The 18,029-nt window shown below is 40.8% G+C and overlaps 1 protein-coding gene across 2 annotated transcripts in view; it reads left to right on the top strand.

Annotated features, from left to right (window-relative positions):
* The window catches only part of THRA (thyroid hormone receptor alpha), a 219,581-nt gene that overhangs the window by 191,897 nt on the left and 9,655 nt on the right, over positions 1-18,029 (top strand). For both annotated transcript variants that reach the window (XM_060781050.2, XM_060781049.2), the window contains 4 exons: positions 666-766; positions 5,577-5,724; positions 6,133-6,338; positions 15,918-16,064. In XM_060781050.2, the coding sequence (XP_060637033.1) occupies positions 666-766; positions 5,577-5,724; positions 6,133-6,338; positions 15,918-16,064 (602 nt within the window). The remainder of the gene's footprint in view (positions 1-665; positions 767-5,576; positions 5,725-6,132; positions 6,339-15,917; positions 16,065-18,029) is intronic.

Here is an 18,029-nt window from a genome sequence, read left to right as displayed (position 1 = left end):
AAAGGCCACCTTACTTGGATCTGCACGCATCATTCGAAAATACATCACACAGTCCTAGATGCTTGGGAAGTGTTCAACTTGTGATTTTGTGATAAGAAATACTGTGCTTTTGTGTCAGTAAAATAATAATAATAATAATAATAACAACAACTTTATTTTTATACTTCACCTCCATCTCCCCAAAGGGACTCAGGGCGGCTTACATGGGGCCAAGCTCAATCAACAAAGTTAAAAAACATAACACATTAAAATGCATCTGTTTAACAAGTCTTAGAAGTTGCTGGAGGGGACTGAGAAATAATATCAGTTCGGTTTCAGTTCAGTTTAATGGTTCTTCGGCTTTATTGGATGGATGTAGTCCTTGACATTTTTCATATTATGCTTTCTTTGTTGTGTTCCTTTTTGTAGAAAGCAGAATACAGGCAGCCTTCAAAGAATAGTAAACTAATCTTTAAAATAAAAGTGTAAGTAAACAAAATGTGAAAGAGAACTTTCCTGTTCAGGTGATGTTTCTGTCACTATCTTGTGTAGCTTTTCCTGAGGCTTTGTGGAGACAGAAGATTGGGAAAGAGAGATTTCCTTACCGACTCAATAGGTCCTAAACTTCATACAGGACTTTCTCCCCACTTTCAGCTCTGATCTCTTGGCTCTCTTTTCTCCTGCAGGGTACATCCCTAGCTACTTGGACAAAGATGAGCAGTGCGTCGTATGTGGAGACAAAGCCACGGGGTACCACTACCGGTGTATTACCTGTGAAGGCTGCAAGGTAACAAATATTTGGGAAGGGTCATCTCAACTAGAAGATCTTAACCTTGAGTTCATCTATGCTGCAGAGATTTATAGAAATTTACTTCTATTATAACTGTCATGGCCTCATCCTCCAGAATCCTAGGATTTGTAGTTTAGTGAGTAGTAGAGAGCTCTAATAGTTCCTAATTATCAGCACCCTCTCTCCAGACTACAAAGTCCAAGACTATAGATGGAACTGTGCCAGGTAAAGTGGGATCGGATTGCTGTAATTTTGAAGTGCAGGTGCATTCCTAGAGTGGTTCACTAGAGAGAAATTCTCATTTTGGATAGTAGCCCTGCAGTCAGTGATACCATTAGATGATCCGTTGCAGCTGCCTAGGTTGGCACTGCGCTGGAATAAGTGTTTTTACTACTGAACATGATGGAAGGTATTTAGTCCTTTTGCTACACTGGGTGATTGGAGGGTGAGCTTAGGGATAGTGAGAAAAAAATATTTTGCCATCTTTAAGAATAATAGATTTAGATAAGCGTGGAATGTACAAATCCAGAAGGTTCATTTATAGACCACAGTCTTCCATTTATCGCTCGCTTCTGGCTCACAGTTGCTTGAACGGAATGGAATGATGAGCTAGAGAATTTTTTAAAATGAAGGAAATTATTTTGTATCTATAAATTCAGCTAGACTAGGTGACCCCTCTGACACTCCTTGTGACCCCCCCCCCTCCAGGGGCCCCGACCTCCAGGTTGAGAAACACTCATATATACAGTAGTCATTGAAAGCTGGGCAAGAACACTGGTGATCTCTTTTCACAGGGAGAAATCCTAGCGGATTGTGTTTCAGAGCCAGGCTTGCCCCTCTTTCTGTAGGCCTTATTAGCATTTGTAATCCTTATCATGAGAGAGGACCACCTGATTCATAATCAGAATCACAGAATTAAAATAAATACATTTATTTTCTCCGTGCCTTTCCTGTGTTCTGCATTGAGTAGCAAAGGAATGTACAGGGAAAGCCAGGGAATTCACATATTTATACTGATTTTGTGATTATGTCTTAGGCATTGAGTTTTTATAAAGAGACACCTTTTCTTCCTGCCCCTTCTATTTCCATAGTCTTGGCATGAGGAAAACTTCCTATAGTGAATGAACTAATGATTTTGGGGTCATGGTTTTGTTGACTCCTAATGGGAGGCAATGAGAGGAGATCTCCCTTCCTTTATGTATTAATTTGGATAGAAAAGGTGGAGCCCATCCCACCTACATTTTAAAGGGGAACAGGAAGTGCTGTTTTAATAAGCACATCCATGTGTGATTTTGCCCTTAGAACACAGAATTTCCTCCTTGAGAGTTATTTTGGCATTTGAGTATGTTGGGAAACTGTATGTATTCTTCCTCGCTTGGAGAAGGGATCCATGCATCTGGGGATTCTCGATGAGGATGGGTATTAATATCCTCCCTCCAAAAATAAATAAAAAAAAAATACTCTGCATTTATGCAGCCACCCAGCCTGACTTGTGTGCCAAGGCTAAGATCATCATCATCAACAACAACAACAACATCTCTATTTATGTCCCGCCACCATCTCCCAAAAGGGTTACAAAAGCACAAAATAATGCTGCAAGAACACACAGAAAAATACGGTAAAATACATAAACATTTATAAAACAATAACAATATCAATTGACATAAAACAAATTTACATTTAAAAGCGTACAAAAACTCCAATCAATTTAAATAAAGATAGACTCAATAAAATGCAGCAATAGCTGCAGATTAAAATGGGCATTATCAATTTCAAGTTGCATTTAACTGCCAGAGTCAACAATTCAATTGGTCCTCAATTTTAGCTGATGTTTTAGCAATTTTCAGTAGCTACAGTGGTGCAATGGGTTAAACCCTTGTGCCAGCTGAACTGCTGACCTGAAGACCTGAAGTTTGGTGGTTCGAATCCGCGAGATGGGGTGGGCTCCTGTCTGTCAGCCCAAACTTCCCATGTGGGGACATAAGAGAAGCCTCCCACAGGATGGTAACACCTTCAGGCGTCCCCTGGGCAATGTCCTTGCAGACGGCCAATTCTCTCACACCAGAAGCGACTTGCAGTATATTCTCAGTTCACTTCTGACATGATATTTTTAAACCATTTTCAAAATCCTGCTTGAAAAGCTAAGTTTTCAAGTCCTTCTGGAAACATTAGAGTGTAGGGACTAGCCTTATTTCCCTGGGGAGGGAGTTCCAAAGCTGAGGAGCCACCACCGAGAAGGCCCTCTCCCTCGTTCCCACCAATCGCACTTGAGACATAGGCGGGACCGAGAGGAGGGCCTCTCCAGCAGATCTTGGAGCCCGCACAGGTTCATAGGAGGGATGTGGTCACAAAGATCGACTGGACTCGAATATGGCCAAATAAAGTTCCTAATCAATACAAAAGTAACTACCTATGGCTCCTGCCTACACTTTTTGGGGGGTCCAAATTGGTGGGATAGCTGAAGAGTGGTTTTCATGTGGTTCGACAGCATGTTATGCTACTATATGTAAAAGAGAGCCGTATGGATATCTCAAACAGCATTATTCATCATAAACCAGAACTCCTGTGTTTTGTTTTTGGCTTGCAGGGGAAAAAAGAGAAAAAAGAAAGAAGTTTAGTACATTTATTTCCAATTGGTGCAAAAGGTTGCATCTTGACCCGAAGAAGAGTCTTTCAAAAAGCATGGCTACCATGTAAATAAAAGACATAGAAAGAAGGAGAACACTAGATGAAAGAGAGAAGGAAAGCCAGTCGTGTATAGTGAAAATGTAAAATTAGACCCCATGATATAGGCAAAGATAATTTTAAGGTATTTTAGGGCTGAAAGCAACATCTTTAGATTTTGAAGATTTCACTTCTTTATTCCATTCCTAAATCACTGCCAGCTGTGGTTGAAATTAAAGATGGGCCCTGGTTGAAAAAGTTGGAAAAACTAATAGTGGGTTTGGGATGCCATTAGTGGTGAGAATTTGGCCCTGCAAATGTTTTGAACTTCAACACACAGACGTAATAGCTAGTAGCGTCAATGGTAAGAATTGCAAGAGCGGTCGTCCAAAATATCTGGAGATCCAAAACCTGCCCACACATGGATGGCATAGTAGATCTAGCCCTTGAAATACAGCCTACAGACATAATCCTGAAACAAATGAAAGCAGCAAATGGGATTAGGAGAAGTTCTCAATGTTTTGCATCTCTTATTTGTTATTGGAAACTAATGGGAAGCAATTTTTGATATTCTATTCTAGTAACAAAATATTTTCAGCTCATCCTATCTGTTAAGAGCTGTGGTGGCACAATGAGTTAAACCCTTGTGCTAGCTGAGCTGCTGACCTAAAGGTCGGTGGTTCATATCTGCATGACCGGGTGAGCTTCCATTTGTCAGCTCCAGCTTCCCATGCGGGGACATGAGAGAAGCCTTCCACAGGATGGTCACACATCTGAGCATTCCCTGGGCAACGTTCTTGCAGACAGCCAATTCTCTCACACCAGAAGTGACTTGCAGTTTCTCAAGTTGCTTCTGACACCAACAAATAAAAATCCTATCTGTTCTTATAATACTGTATAGTCTTTCCAAAACTAGCACTTTCCAGCAGTGGTTTTGCCTGCAGCACCCATGCTTTGGGTCTAATGGAAGTTGCAAATGGCAGGAAAGCATCAAGTTGGGTGAGGGGACTGATCTACTGGATTACAGTAATTGTGGGATGAGCATGCAAATATTGGAGCATAATAATAATAATAATAATAATAATAATAATAATAATAATAATACTTTATTTATACCCTGCCACCATCTCCCCAAGGGGACTCAGGGTGTTTTACATGAGGCCCAGCCCAGCAATACAACAATACAAATATACAACATAAAAATACAACAATAAAATATAAGAAACTAAGATAAAATACAAGAAACAGTATAAATAAATACATCAGAACAAAATAAAATCACAATATTTGGACACAGAAAGTTGATCACAGTGGGCAGGGCCGGTTGCAGAGATTAAAAGTTTAAAAACACTGGGTGAGAGAGCAATGTAATGTATCTGGACAGGGGATCCGAGTGATGAAGTAGGGTTTAATTGCACTAATAGGTAAAATAAAATGCTTCTGAAGGCATTTTATGCAGGGTTTGGTCAGGGATTATTGTTCATTTATTCATTGTAGGCACACTGGAACAGCCAAGTTTTCAGGCTCTTCCTGAAGACTCCGAGGGTGGGGGGCTTGCCCAATTTCTCAGGGGAGCGAGTTCCAGAGCCAAGGGGCCACCACAGAAAAGGCCCTCTCCCTCGTCCCCACAAGTTGCACTTCTGAAGGGGGCGGGAGCAAGAGAAGGGCCTCTCCGGAAGATGGAAGAGATCATGTAGGTTTGTAAAAGTAAATGCTGTCACGGAGGTAGGCGGGTCCCAAACCATTCAGGGCTTTGTAGGTAAGAACCTGCACCTTGAATTGGGACCGGAAAATAAATGGCAACCAATGGAGCTCCTTAAACAGGGGGGTTGATCGCTCCCTGTAATTTGCACCAGTTTGTAGTCTGGATTCCCACTTAAAGACACAATTCACCCTGATTATGTAGGGTTATAAACTGATACTTGCCCTTTCTGCATGATTTATGTGATACAGTTCTTATATGGAGATCATAATAACAAAATTTAACAACAGAAGTGCTAATAGGGCATCAGTTGGCCTAAACTTGCTCTGTTGGAGTTTAAGGACTAATGAGCAAGATCAGTGGGTGGATCTTATTCTAGAAGTGGAAAACTGGACTGTCTTTCAGAGCTGCCTGGTTCTGATATTATCCTTGTCTCTACAGGGCTTTTTCCGACGGACCATCCAGAAGAACCTGCACCCAACATACTCCTGCAAGTATGATGGCTCCTGCGTCATCGACAAGATCACCCGCAACCAGTGCCAGCTTTGCCGATTCAAGAAGTGCATTGCTGTTGGCATGGCCATGGACTGTAAGGGCATTGAGCCCACTATGGAGGGGTGGTGGGTCTGGGAGGATGGGAGAGGGAGTGATTAGGGCTCTTTTTATCAAGAACAACATGGAAAGCAGTAATCTAAAAATGGTCCTGTTTTGAGTGACAAGGGATGGGGGGGGTCCATTGCTTGGTGCATACAGTTATGTATGTTTATATCTTTTAATCTCCATGCATTCAACGCTTGATAGTGCTTAACTGTTCCAAGGCTTACAGAAGCATCCAGCAATTCTATTCGCTGTCATAAGGGCCTGTCACATTGCTTTCCACGAGGCCACTTGGCACATTGATAATGGCGAAATGGATTGCAAGATGCAACTGATACATTACAGAGTTGTCATTGACCTCGCCTTCTCACACACCTTTCCGTTCTTGGCCACTCCCTAGTGGTGCTGGACGACTCCAAGAGGGTAGCCAAGCGGAAGCTGATTGAAGAGAACCGGGAGAGGCGGCGCAAAGAAGAGATGATGAAATCCCTTCAGCATCGGCCAGAGCCAACCGCGGAGGAGTGGGAGCTGATCCACGTTGCCACAGAGGCACACCGCAGTACCAATGCCCAAGGCAGCCACTGGAAACAGAAGCGGAAATTCCTGGTAAACGATGTTATTAATAATAATAATAACAATAATAATAAATATTTATTTATAGCCCGCTTTTCTCCCTAAGGGGGAACCAAAGCAGCTCACAACATTTAAAATAAAATACAGACCAACCATACATAAAAAATAAACCGACTTTATAGTAAAACATGAATAAATAAACATTTTAAAATCAATTAACAGATACCAGATAACATTGTTGTGGGAACTTTCCTCCAAAGGCCTTTTTCCCTCTTTGGAATGAAGTGATGGAAGTCCTAATGCATTTCTATCTACTGAGGAAGGAGTCTGACCTTTTCCTCTGCAGAGAGAAGCAACAGAAGTCCTACTGCATCTCTGTCCGCTGAGAAAGGAGTCTATTTTCTTTCCTGGTGGACAGAAACACAGTCTGGTGTCCGTCACTTTCTCTCTGTACTTCTGTCCATTGAGAAAGGGGTCCAACCTCTTCCTCTGCAGAGAGAAATGAGAATATGAACTTGGCCAAGGATGGAGCCAGGTTTTAGCTGCTTCTCCAAAGAGGGAAAAGTCGGACTTCCCTCTTAGACGTTTTCCTCTTTGGACAATAACAATTTTCCAATATGGGGCCAGCGCAACAGGTGTCATTAGAAATAAATAAATATAAGATCCTGGATTTGAGGCCATTCTAAAAATGGGGATTAAGGAAACAATTCCCAGCAAAATGTCCTCAAATACACTTTAACTATCCGCTTGGATTGCGCTCCCCTCACTTCTTTAAAACCTTCCTATTAGAGATACCCTACCTTGTTCATGCCCAGCATTTTATTTTTTTAACTTTTAACTACTACATCTGGCCCGGCCATAGGTTTTTAAATCCTTGCATGTTAATGTTTATATGTGATTTATTTATCTGTATTGTTGTTATTGTTTATTGCTTTCTTGTTATTGATGTGTTGTTGGGCTTGGCCTCATGTAAGCCGCTCCGAGTCCCTTGGGGGGATGGAGGTGGGGTATAAATAAAGTTTTATTATTATTATTTAATATAGTCTCACTGTTCAGGTAGAGTTCTACTGCCATTGTGTTCTCAGGGTTCTTCTAGCAGGCTCTGCAACATTCATTTTTAAAGAAAACATCACATTCCATACAATCTTCAGGGTTAGAGGTCCACCCCCAAAAAAGCTATCCCCGTGCCTGCATAAAGGTATTAATTTCCTGCATACCAAAATGGAAACATTTTGTGAGGGGGGAGGAAATATGGCTTATTTCAGAGCTCTCCAACCTCTGATTTTCAAAGTCCATTCAGTTTCGGAAGCTTAGACCTCTCTGTCCCATTATAGAAAAGGAGTTTCTATTGACAAAGTTGGTATCATCTTACAAAAATTGCCTTCATACGGGATATGCTAATAAATGTATTTCCTGAAATAATCCCTCTAGAGACAGATTTACTTCTGTCTTTCCAGAATTATGGTAAGTTAGTAAGGCAACAAAACTTACCCACTATGGCTCCAAGTTAGCTAATGATGACTGGATTCTGTTGGAAGCAATGGGGCTTATATTCCTTGCAGCTATATTTATTTATCATGTCGGAAGCAAATTGAGTGTACAGTCATAATGTATTTAAAAGAACCCAAAGTTAAAAAGTTGGCATTATACGGGATTTCCTTTGACCAAAAGCTGGACACTTGGAGTGCCTCTGGTGTCACTCTGAGAAGGTCCTCCATTGTGCATGAGGCAGGGCTCTGGTTGCTTTGTAATAGGTGATCTGTGGTTTGCTGGTGGACTCTACTTTGTCGCCCAATTTCTTAAGATATGCTCTGCATCTTGTGACAGCTGTCTCCTGACAGCTAACTTTGATGGAATGTAAACACTTAGTTCATAAAAATAGCAGGTAGGATGGTAAAACCTGTTTCTAAGCTGAACACCTAGAGACTGTTGTGGGGGAAATTACCTGCATATGGACTACCATGCTGGGACAATATTCTGACCTAGGTTTCTCTCTAATGTGTTTATTCCACACACACACACACACACACACACACACACACATACATACATATATATATATATATATATATATATATAACTTTTTGTTAACGGCTTAGAAGTACAGGTATTGAGTCAGCTTTTTTTGTAATGGTGTGCATTATAGTTTCTCCAAGTAATGTAGAAAGTGGGAAATAATTATTCTGTTAATGCAGGATGTTTTGTTTACTTTTAAAAGTTAATTTGAAAAGGTATTTTCACTGGAAAATTTAGTTATGTTATAGATCAGGCATGGGCAAACTTTGGCCCACCAGGTGTTTTGGACTTCAACTCCCACAATTTCTAACAGCCTCTTAAGTGGCTGAGGGGGAAAAGGAAGGGGCCGGAGGCTGTTAGGAATTGTGGGAGTTGAAGTCCAAAACACCTGGAGGGCCAAAGTTTGCCCATGCCTCTTATAGATAGATATATTTCTCTTCCCAGACCTAGATTTGTTTTGCTTTAATACAGTGTTTCTCAACCTGGGGGTCAGGACCCCTGTGGGGGTTGCAAGGGGGTTGTCAGAGAGGTCGCCTAAGCCCATCAGAAAACACAGTATTTTCTGTTGGTCATGGGGGTTCTGCGTGGGAAGTTTCACCCAATTCTATCATTGGTTAGATTCAGAATGCTTTTTGATTGTAGGTGAACTATAAATCCCAACTGCAACTACCAAATGTCAAGGTCTATTTTCCCCAAACTCCACCAGTTCTCACATTTGGGCATATTGAGTATTCATGCCAAGTTTGGTCCAGATCCATCATTGTTTGAGTCCACAGTGCTCTCTGGATGTAGGTGAACTACAATTCCCAGACTCAAAATTCAATGCCCACCAAACCCTTTTAGTATTTTCTGTTGGTTATGGGATTTCTGTGTGCCAAGTTTGGTTCAGTTCCATCATTGCTGGAGTTCAGAATGCACTTTGATTGTAGGTGAACTATGAATCCCAGCAACTACAACTCCCAAATGACAAAATCAAATCCCCACCAACCCCACCAGTATTCAGATTTGGGCTTATCAGGTATTTGTGCCAAATTTGGTCCAGTGAATGATAATACGTCCTGTATATCATATATTTACATTATGATTTGTAACAGTAGCAAAATTACAGTTATGAAGTAGCAACAAAAATAATTTTATTGTTGGGGATCACCACAACATGGGGAGCTATATTAAGGCAGCATTAGGAAGGTTGAGAACCATTGCTTTAATTAAAAAAAAAAAATCAACAAGCCACAAGTAACGCACTCAAATTACTTTTTTCCATGTTGTAATGAGTATTGGCAACCAACCACTTTTCAGAAACTATAATGACAACAAAATGGATAATTTCTGAAAAGCAAAAGAAGCCCAAAGCAATCAGATGTACCATTTCCCACTCGTATAACAAATTGGTACAGGTTTTTGTTCTCATTTTCCTTTTTTTATTTGAACTTGGCTTTAGTCACAATGGAATTTAGCCAAACTGGAAAGAGAAAGAATAGTTTTTTTCTTTCCCTTTTTACCATATCTTGATTAGAATGGCATTTTGGAGGTCAAGTGTCAACTGCAGGCTCCTATTATTTTTGTTATTACGAGGATTTAAAGATTGAACCGCAAAGACTCTGGCACAAGCCAGTCAAGGTGGTCCCAGTGGTGATCGACACACTGGGTGCAGTGCCTAAACACCTTGGTCTGCACTTAAACACAATCATCACTGACAAAATTACTATCTGCCAGCTGCAAAAGGCCACCTTACTGAAATCTGCACGCATTATTTGCCAATACATCACACAGTCCTAGACACTTGGGAAGTGTCCGACGTGTGATCCAATACAACAGCCAGCAGAGTGATGTTGTTTGCTGTGAACTCACCTTGTTCTGTTTCAAATAATAATAATAATAATAATAATAATAATAATACTTATTTAGGCGATCCTTCTTTTTCCGAGGACGATTGTCTTCCAGTATTCTTGTGGGTCCGTATGTGGCTGTGGAGCCCTATTCTTGCTCTGCATCTTCTTCCGCAGTGAGGGCATTGGTTTCCAGGTGGAAGGCAGTCTCGGTCGGGGTTGGCTTGACGCGCCTTCCTCTTGGCACGCTTCTCCCTTTCGCCCTCCATTCGCCATTAATAATAATAATAATAATAATAATAATAATAATAATAATGGAAAACAACAGGAAAAACTCAGCTGTTATCAAGACCTCAAAATTGTACTGCAAAGGCTCTGCCGTAAACCAGTACAGGTGGTCCCAGTGGTAATTGGCACACTAGGTGCTATGCCAAAATATCTCAGCTGGCATTTGAAAACAATAAACATTGACAAAATCATGATCTGTCAACTGCAAAAGGCCACCTTACGTGGATCAGTGTGCATCATTCGTAAATATATCACAAGTCTTAGACTCTTGGGAAACGAAATCCAGCATATATTTCTCGTTTGCTGTGTCAGACTGTGTTTTTGTGTCAGTAAAATAATAATAATAATTTTAAACACTATATATCTTATCATAGTCTAGACATACAATACGAGGCAGACTCTGGGGAATGCTTTATTCCCTTTTCATTCAGTTTGAGAGATATAAGCATTTTCTTGACCCACTCAAATAAATCAATTGTATTTAAGTGTGTTTACTGTTAGATGTGGTGAGAAACTGCTATAGACATTAGCATGATTTTTTTTTAATCTGAGAAAAATGTAGCTCGTCCTAAGTATTAACAGTGGTGGTAAACTCAGGAGTCTGCATGTATAGGAATAAATCCAAGAGCCCATAATGTTAATTAAATAAAGATTTCTCCCCCCCACCCCCCTCCAGCAGCTTTGCAAATGACTCTGGATCCTACCGAGAGGACTTTGAAGGGTTAAGTGGATTGAGCCGAGGGACACAGCTGTGACCTCTCAGCTCTGTCCAAGGGCAGATGGGCCGGAAAACCCCAACCGGACTTTTTCTCTTCCCCGTTTTCCGCTGGGCAAGAATCGCTAGTTTGGAGTGCCCTCTGCTGGCCCTCAAGAGTCAATGCCAGGGCAGGTCAGGACATGGAGGTCACAGGAAGTGGGGCCTGGAGGAGGGGAGAGGAAATTGTGGATCATGGAGAAGCCTTTAGTCCTTGTGAATCACCCCCTCCCCCCTACACACACGCACACACACACTTTGCACCAGCATTTCAAAATGCCTAACCGTTGCACACAAACCGAGGAAAATACTTGTTAAAATTTAAGGTGCAGAGAGAGTGGAGAAAGGCATGAAATCATCATGATACGGTTACGATGCTGAAGCTGTGTAGGTCCTGTTCTTTGAGCTGTTTGGATGAATGCACAAAGTGAAAACCAGGCTGAATTGAGTGGCAGAGGAGCAGGTGATAAGCATAGTAAATAAAATGTGACACACTATTCTGGCAAAGACAAGGTGCAGGCAAAAGCAATGCATGCAATAACGCATACATTTCCCGAGCTGCCCATGAGAGATGATGAGTGAGCTATAGGGTCTCGCATGCTTTTCCCACACCCTCTCCTTACAACTTTCCTACAAGAACAACAACAATTTGTTTCTTACCGAACTCCCCTTGTGGCTCGAGGCACATAATTGTCTTAAACATAATAATAATAATAATAATAATAATAATAATAATAATAATAATAATAATAATATAATAACAACAACAACAACAACTTTATTTATACCCCACCACCATCTCCCCAGGGGGACTCGGGGCAGCTTACATGAGACCAAGCCCAACAATACAACAATGCAAATAAAAACATATAACAGTAAAAAATAAAATACAAGAAACAATATAAATAAACATCAACAATATAGAATCATAATAATTTAAACACAAGAAAATAAATCACAGAAGGCTATGAAATACACATATTTCCAGATTGCTAACAGGAGTGGCGTTCAGGGAGCGTATAACTCCTTTGTTGCGCCAGCTCCACTGGCTGCCAGTTTGCTACTGGGCACAATTCAAAGTGCTGGCTTTAGCCTATAAAGCGTTAAACGGTTCTGGCCCAACTTTTTTGAACCATCTCGGACCTTAAGATCATCTGGGGAGGCCCTGCTCTCGTTACCGCCTTCGTCACAAGTACGTTTGGCGGAGACGAGAGACAGGGGCTTCTCGGTGGTGGCCCCTTGGCTGTGGAACGCCCTCCGTATAGACATTAGATCAGCCCCCTCTCTCCAGAAAAAAAGACGTGGCTCTTTGAAGAAGCGTTTGCAAATGCAAAGTAACTGACATAGGAAAATGGAACGACTAGATAATGAGTCCAGACAACATTTTTAACAAGGAGACACTATAAATTTATATTTTATTGATTTGTTTAGTTTTTATTACAGTAAATAAAGAACATTTAGAAAACAGTGGAATTCCAGACAGGAAACAAACAGGGCCAGCTAACACCTCCCAACAAAGGATTTTCCCCAGGAAGGAAGCAGCCAGGCTTTGAAGCTGCAAGGCCATTCAGTGCTAATCAAGGAAGATAATTGCAACATTCACACTTGCCTCAAACAGACAAGTTCTTTCTCCCACCCTGGACATTCCACAGATATATAAAACCAATTTGTTGTGAGGTCTATTAGAAACTTCCAACAGACTTCACATGCCTACCACAGATGTGGGAGAAATGTCAGAAGAGAATGCTTCTGGAATATGGCCATACAGCCCAGAAAACTCACAGCAATCCAGTGATTCGAGCCATGAAAGCCTTCGACCATAAGTTGATTTAAGTTTTAGCATATATCTAAACCTCTTCAATGTATTTAACAAAACCAGTGCGCTAGTTCAGTGGGGATGCCATGGTTACTCTTAAACCAAAACTGTAACTTTGTGAAGAGTGGCAGGTTAGTGTAATAGAGTGGTTGTTTGAGGGAACCCATAGCATTTATAGTCCCATGTTGCAGAATTTTGTGATACCAAGGTTTTTGTGTCTAATACAACCACACTACTTCTTCATAACTGTAGTTTTGCTACTGTTATGAATCGTAATGTAAATATCTGCAATGCAAGATGTATTCTCGTTCACTGGACCAAATTTGCCACAAATATCTGATACACTCAAATCTGAATACTGGTGGGGTTGTGGGAGGATTGATTTTGTCATTTGGGAGTTGTAGTTGTTGGGATTTATAGTTCACCTACAATTGAAGAGCATTATGAACTCCACCAAGGATGGAATTGTACCAAACTTGGCACACAGGACTCCCACGACCAACAGAAAATACTGGAAGGGTTTGGTGAGCATTGAACTTGAGTTTTGGAGTTGTAGTTCACCTATGCTCAGAGAGCCCTGTGGACTCAAACAATGATGTATCTGGACCAAACTTGGCATGAATTCTCAATATGCTGAAATGTGAGCACTGGTGGAGTTTGGGGAAAATAGACTTAACATTTGGGAGTTGTAGTTGTTGGGATTTACAGTTCACCTACAATCAAAGAGCATTCTGAACCCCACCAATGACAGAATTGGGCCAAACTTCCCATACAGAACCCCAATGACCAACAGAAAATACTGATGGTCATTGGCAACCCCTCTGATCGTGGTCCTGACCCCCAGGTTGAGAAATGCTGGTCTAATAGGACAGACATGAATGGTACCCTTACGATTCTGTACACACAGATAATTACAAAACAAGTGTTAGATGGTGATAGAAAAGGTGGCATTTGGGTCCTTAGCAGCTCCCAGATCCCCAGAGCAAATTTAAATATGGTTCCATTTTTTGTGTGATAGATAGCAGGCAAAAATCATATAAAGATATACATAATGTTTTTAAATTCTGTTTATAAAGGAAGCCAGTCTACTTCATTTAGAGGGGAGCAATTGCAAGACTAATAATCACACCAACGTTTGCACAAATTGCAAAGCTACGAAGAGAAAGCCAGGCTTCTGCTCTGGTTTGGAGAACATGCTGTGACTTTTCTCTGTTGACATTATGCCTGTCTTCATCCTTGACTTAATGAATCCGAGTCACCGAGTTATTTTATATCCTAGACCTCCGTTCCCCCCTCCTATTATTTAACATTAAACTCTGTATTCTCCAAGTATTGTGCATTTTAAATTGGGATGGACACAGTGCAGCTGCCCCAAGGCCGTTCCTGCTCTCTTCAGGCCCTCTAGACTCACAATGCATTTCCTGTCCAATAAAAAAGTTGAATTGCTTCTCCTGGAAGCTCCAGAAGTGACTATTCATCTTTTAAATAGGTTGCAGGGCCATCTCCTGCTCTATTTAATGTTTTAAAAATAGTCATTTTATGAAAACCAGAAATGGACCTCTGACCACTTGCAATGTTTTGTTAAGGGGAGGATTTTGTTTGGGGATGGGGATGTTTTCCATTTGTTTGTTTGTTTGTTTGTTTGGATGTTTGATTGTCTACAAACCCCTAAAGCAGGCATGGGCAAACTTCAGCCTTCCAGGTGTTTTGGACTCCCAACTCCCCCAATTCCTAACAGCTTCAGACCCTTTCCTTTTCCCTCTCAGCCGCTTAAGTTCTCCAGTACTGGGATTCACTCTGCACATGCTCAGAGTCTGTTAGGTCTTTCACTGCTTTTAGCTTCTTCCCAGAAAAAGGAATACTAGAAACACAAGAGTTGGAAGTGATCAAGGGAGCCATTCAATCCAACCCTGTCCCATGCAGAAATACACAATGACAAGGAAGGCTCTCTGCACATGCTCAGAGGCACTGCACTGACTTAACTAAGTAGCCGAGGGGGGAAAGGAAGGGGCCTAAGGCTATTAGGCATAGTGGGAGTTGGAGTCCAAAACACCTGAAGGGCCCGGGTTTGCCCATACCCGCACTATATGAATCAGTTCTTCAGTACTAGGATTCACTCTGCACATGCTCAGAGACTATTAGGTCTTTTGCTGCTTTTAACTTCTTCCCAGAAAAAGGAATAATGGAAACACAAGAATTGGAAGTGATCAAGGGAGCCATTCAGTCCAACCCTGTCCCATGCAGAAATACACAATGACAAGGAAGGCTCTCTGCACATGCTCAGGGGCACTGCACTGAGTTAACTAAGTAGCTGCGGGGGGAAAGGAAGGGGCCTAAGGCTGTTAGGAATTGTGGGAGTTGGAGTCCAAAACACCTGAAGGGCCCAAGTTTGCCCATACCTGCACTATATGAATCAGTTCTTCAGCACTGGGATTCACTCTGCACATGCTCAGAGACTGTTAGGTCTTTCACTGCTTTTAGCTTCTTCCCAGAAAAAGGAATACTAGAAACACAAGAGTTGGAAGTGATCAAGGGGGTCATTCAGTCCAACCCTGTCCCATGCAGAAATGCACAAAGACAAGGAAGGCTCTCTGCACATGCTCAGAGGCACTGCACTGACTTAACTAAGTGGCCAAGGGGGGAAAGGAAGGGGCCTAAGGCTGTTAGGAATAGTGGGAATTGGAGTCCAAAACATTATCCTCAGGATCCTTGACATAGCATTTGTCCTATTCAAAAGTAGAATAATATTCTATGTTTTGGGTTGGAAAGACTGGGGGAAAGGGAGGATATAGGGAAAGCTGGAGCTTCTGATTCTGAGCTTATAAAGTGTTTTTCCAGTTAGCAGGACAATTGATGTCTAGCTACTTCAAAAAGTATTAATTTTGCCCCTCTTTTTGTTCTGCTTGCAGCCCGAAGACATTGGTCAGTCTCCCATGGCCTCCATGCCTGATGGGGACAAAGTGGACTTGGAGGCATTCAGTGAGTTTACGAAGATTATCACCCCAGCCATCACTCGTGTGGTGGATTTTGCCAAAAAACTGCCCATGTTTTCAGAGGTGAGTGGTGGATAGTAATCAAAGAGCATTCTGAACTCCACCAATGATGGAATTGAACCAAATATGGCACACAAATATTGGGGGGGGGGGGGGGGCAAATACTGTTTGCTTACTGTTGAAAATTACGTAGGGCCGCCTCTGCAAGTAACAGTATCTTTACTTCAGTTCAGAAGTTCAAACAGGGCAACGCTATATACAGCAGTATCTTTGAATTCACACAGAGAACCTTAAAATGATCAAGCTTCAAAAGAGTTGGCAGCCAGCATTCTCTCCACTGTCCAAAGTGAAAATGGCAGTTAGAACCGTTAGTCTCAGCAGCAAGGCAGAAACAGCAGCCAATCAGAACTCTTGCCCCTGGCATGCTCAGCCAATCAGCTGACATGTCTTTTCAATTAACCCATTACATCATGGCATCCCTTTTCAAATCCTCACAATATTGTTCCAAATGGAGTTTGTTCACTTTCACGTTCCTTTCTGATTACTTAGGATGATCCCAGCCGTTCTGCTCTTACTTTAAATAACTAGATTTGCTCTAGTTATTTATTCAAAGACCAAAAGCCTTTGAATTTTGTGATAGTTATAGCTGTACTTACTAAAGGCTTTTCTCTGATATCTGTTCAACATTGCTATCCTGGTAATTCTCTCAAAAATGTCAAGGCTGATATTAACCACAACTTTTTCTTCACACTGCAGGGTTATTATTTATTTTTCTATCCCAGGGGTTTCGGATGAAGTCTGGGAGAAATGTCTCACATTTGTATCCATTGTCTTGGTTTCTCCTACAATATCATGGGCTGGTCCATGAAGTCAGGAAGAGTTTATTTATTTATTTATTTATTTATGACATTTATATGCAACCCTTCTCACCCCGAAGGGGACTCAGAGCGGCTTACAAGATATATATACATACAATATATTATATTATTAGCATACTACAATATCAGTGTTATATATTACTATATTGCACTATACCATTATATTGTAATATTATTAGTAATATTACATGTAATATAAAATATATTATTATAATATATTATTAGTAGTATTATATTGTATGACATTATAATATAATAAATATTATATGTATATACAATATATTATATTACATTATATTATATTTGTTTGAATGAATAAACAACAACACTATGTTTTAGCAGTCCCACACTCATAGGGCGTTGAATGGGATTGTGAGCGTTGCCACAGATGCTTTCCATTCATGTTCATTCCCTTGTTTATAGTCACCTTTACCAGACAAAATGATTCTCATCTCACTGTTCTTTTTAGAATTATAGTGCAAAAGTGGCACTGCCTTACATCGCTTTACTACTTTTGTACTTTGTACAAAAATATATTTTGAAAGAGAATTATAAATAGAAAACAGAAAAAAATGTATGTGGGGAGGTATAACATGAGTACTGAGAGAATAGCAAACAGGAAGGTGTTGAAGGAATGGGAGGAAACCACACACACTACATACACCCCATCCACACCTGAATAGAACAAAAAGAGTGATTGAAATATGTAGATCCGGGCTCGTGCTACAATCAACAACAAAACAGGACCAAAACATGGCATATTTAGAAGATGACTGGATGTAAGAACCAAAACAACCATTAGAAAGGGAAAACACCTAACACAAAGTTAGAGGTGAAGGTTGTCATTGAAGTAGTCACAGATTAGACCAACAATACAGTTTGATGGTATTGATGAAAACAGTTTGGAATATCCACATTTATATTTGAATTAAGACAGTCTCATGAGGTCCTGCTCTGAGTCTTTTCCTTAATGTATATGAAGCTGGTCCTCACTTAGGATAAGATTATTTTCCATCTTTCACCTCCTCTCCTTCTCAGGCTTTTTCATATACTTTCCAATTTTATTTTGTGTGTGTATATGTGATTTCAAGTCACCTGTTGACTTATAGCAACACCATGAGCTTCATAATGTTTTCATAAGGAATACCCA

The sequence above is a fragment of the Anolis sagrei genome, chromosome 6 (assembly GCF_037176765.1).
Source record: "Anolis sagrei isolate rAnoSag1 chromosome 6, rAnoSag1.mat, whole genome shotgun sequence".
Taxonomy (NCBI): domain Eukaryota; kingdom Metazoa; phylum Chordata; class Lepidosauria; order Squamata; family Dactyloidae; genus Anolis; species Anolis sagrei.
Note: the sequence above shows the minus strand (reverse complement) of the source record. Positions and strands in the feature narration are given on the sequence as shown.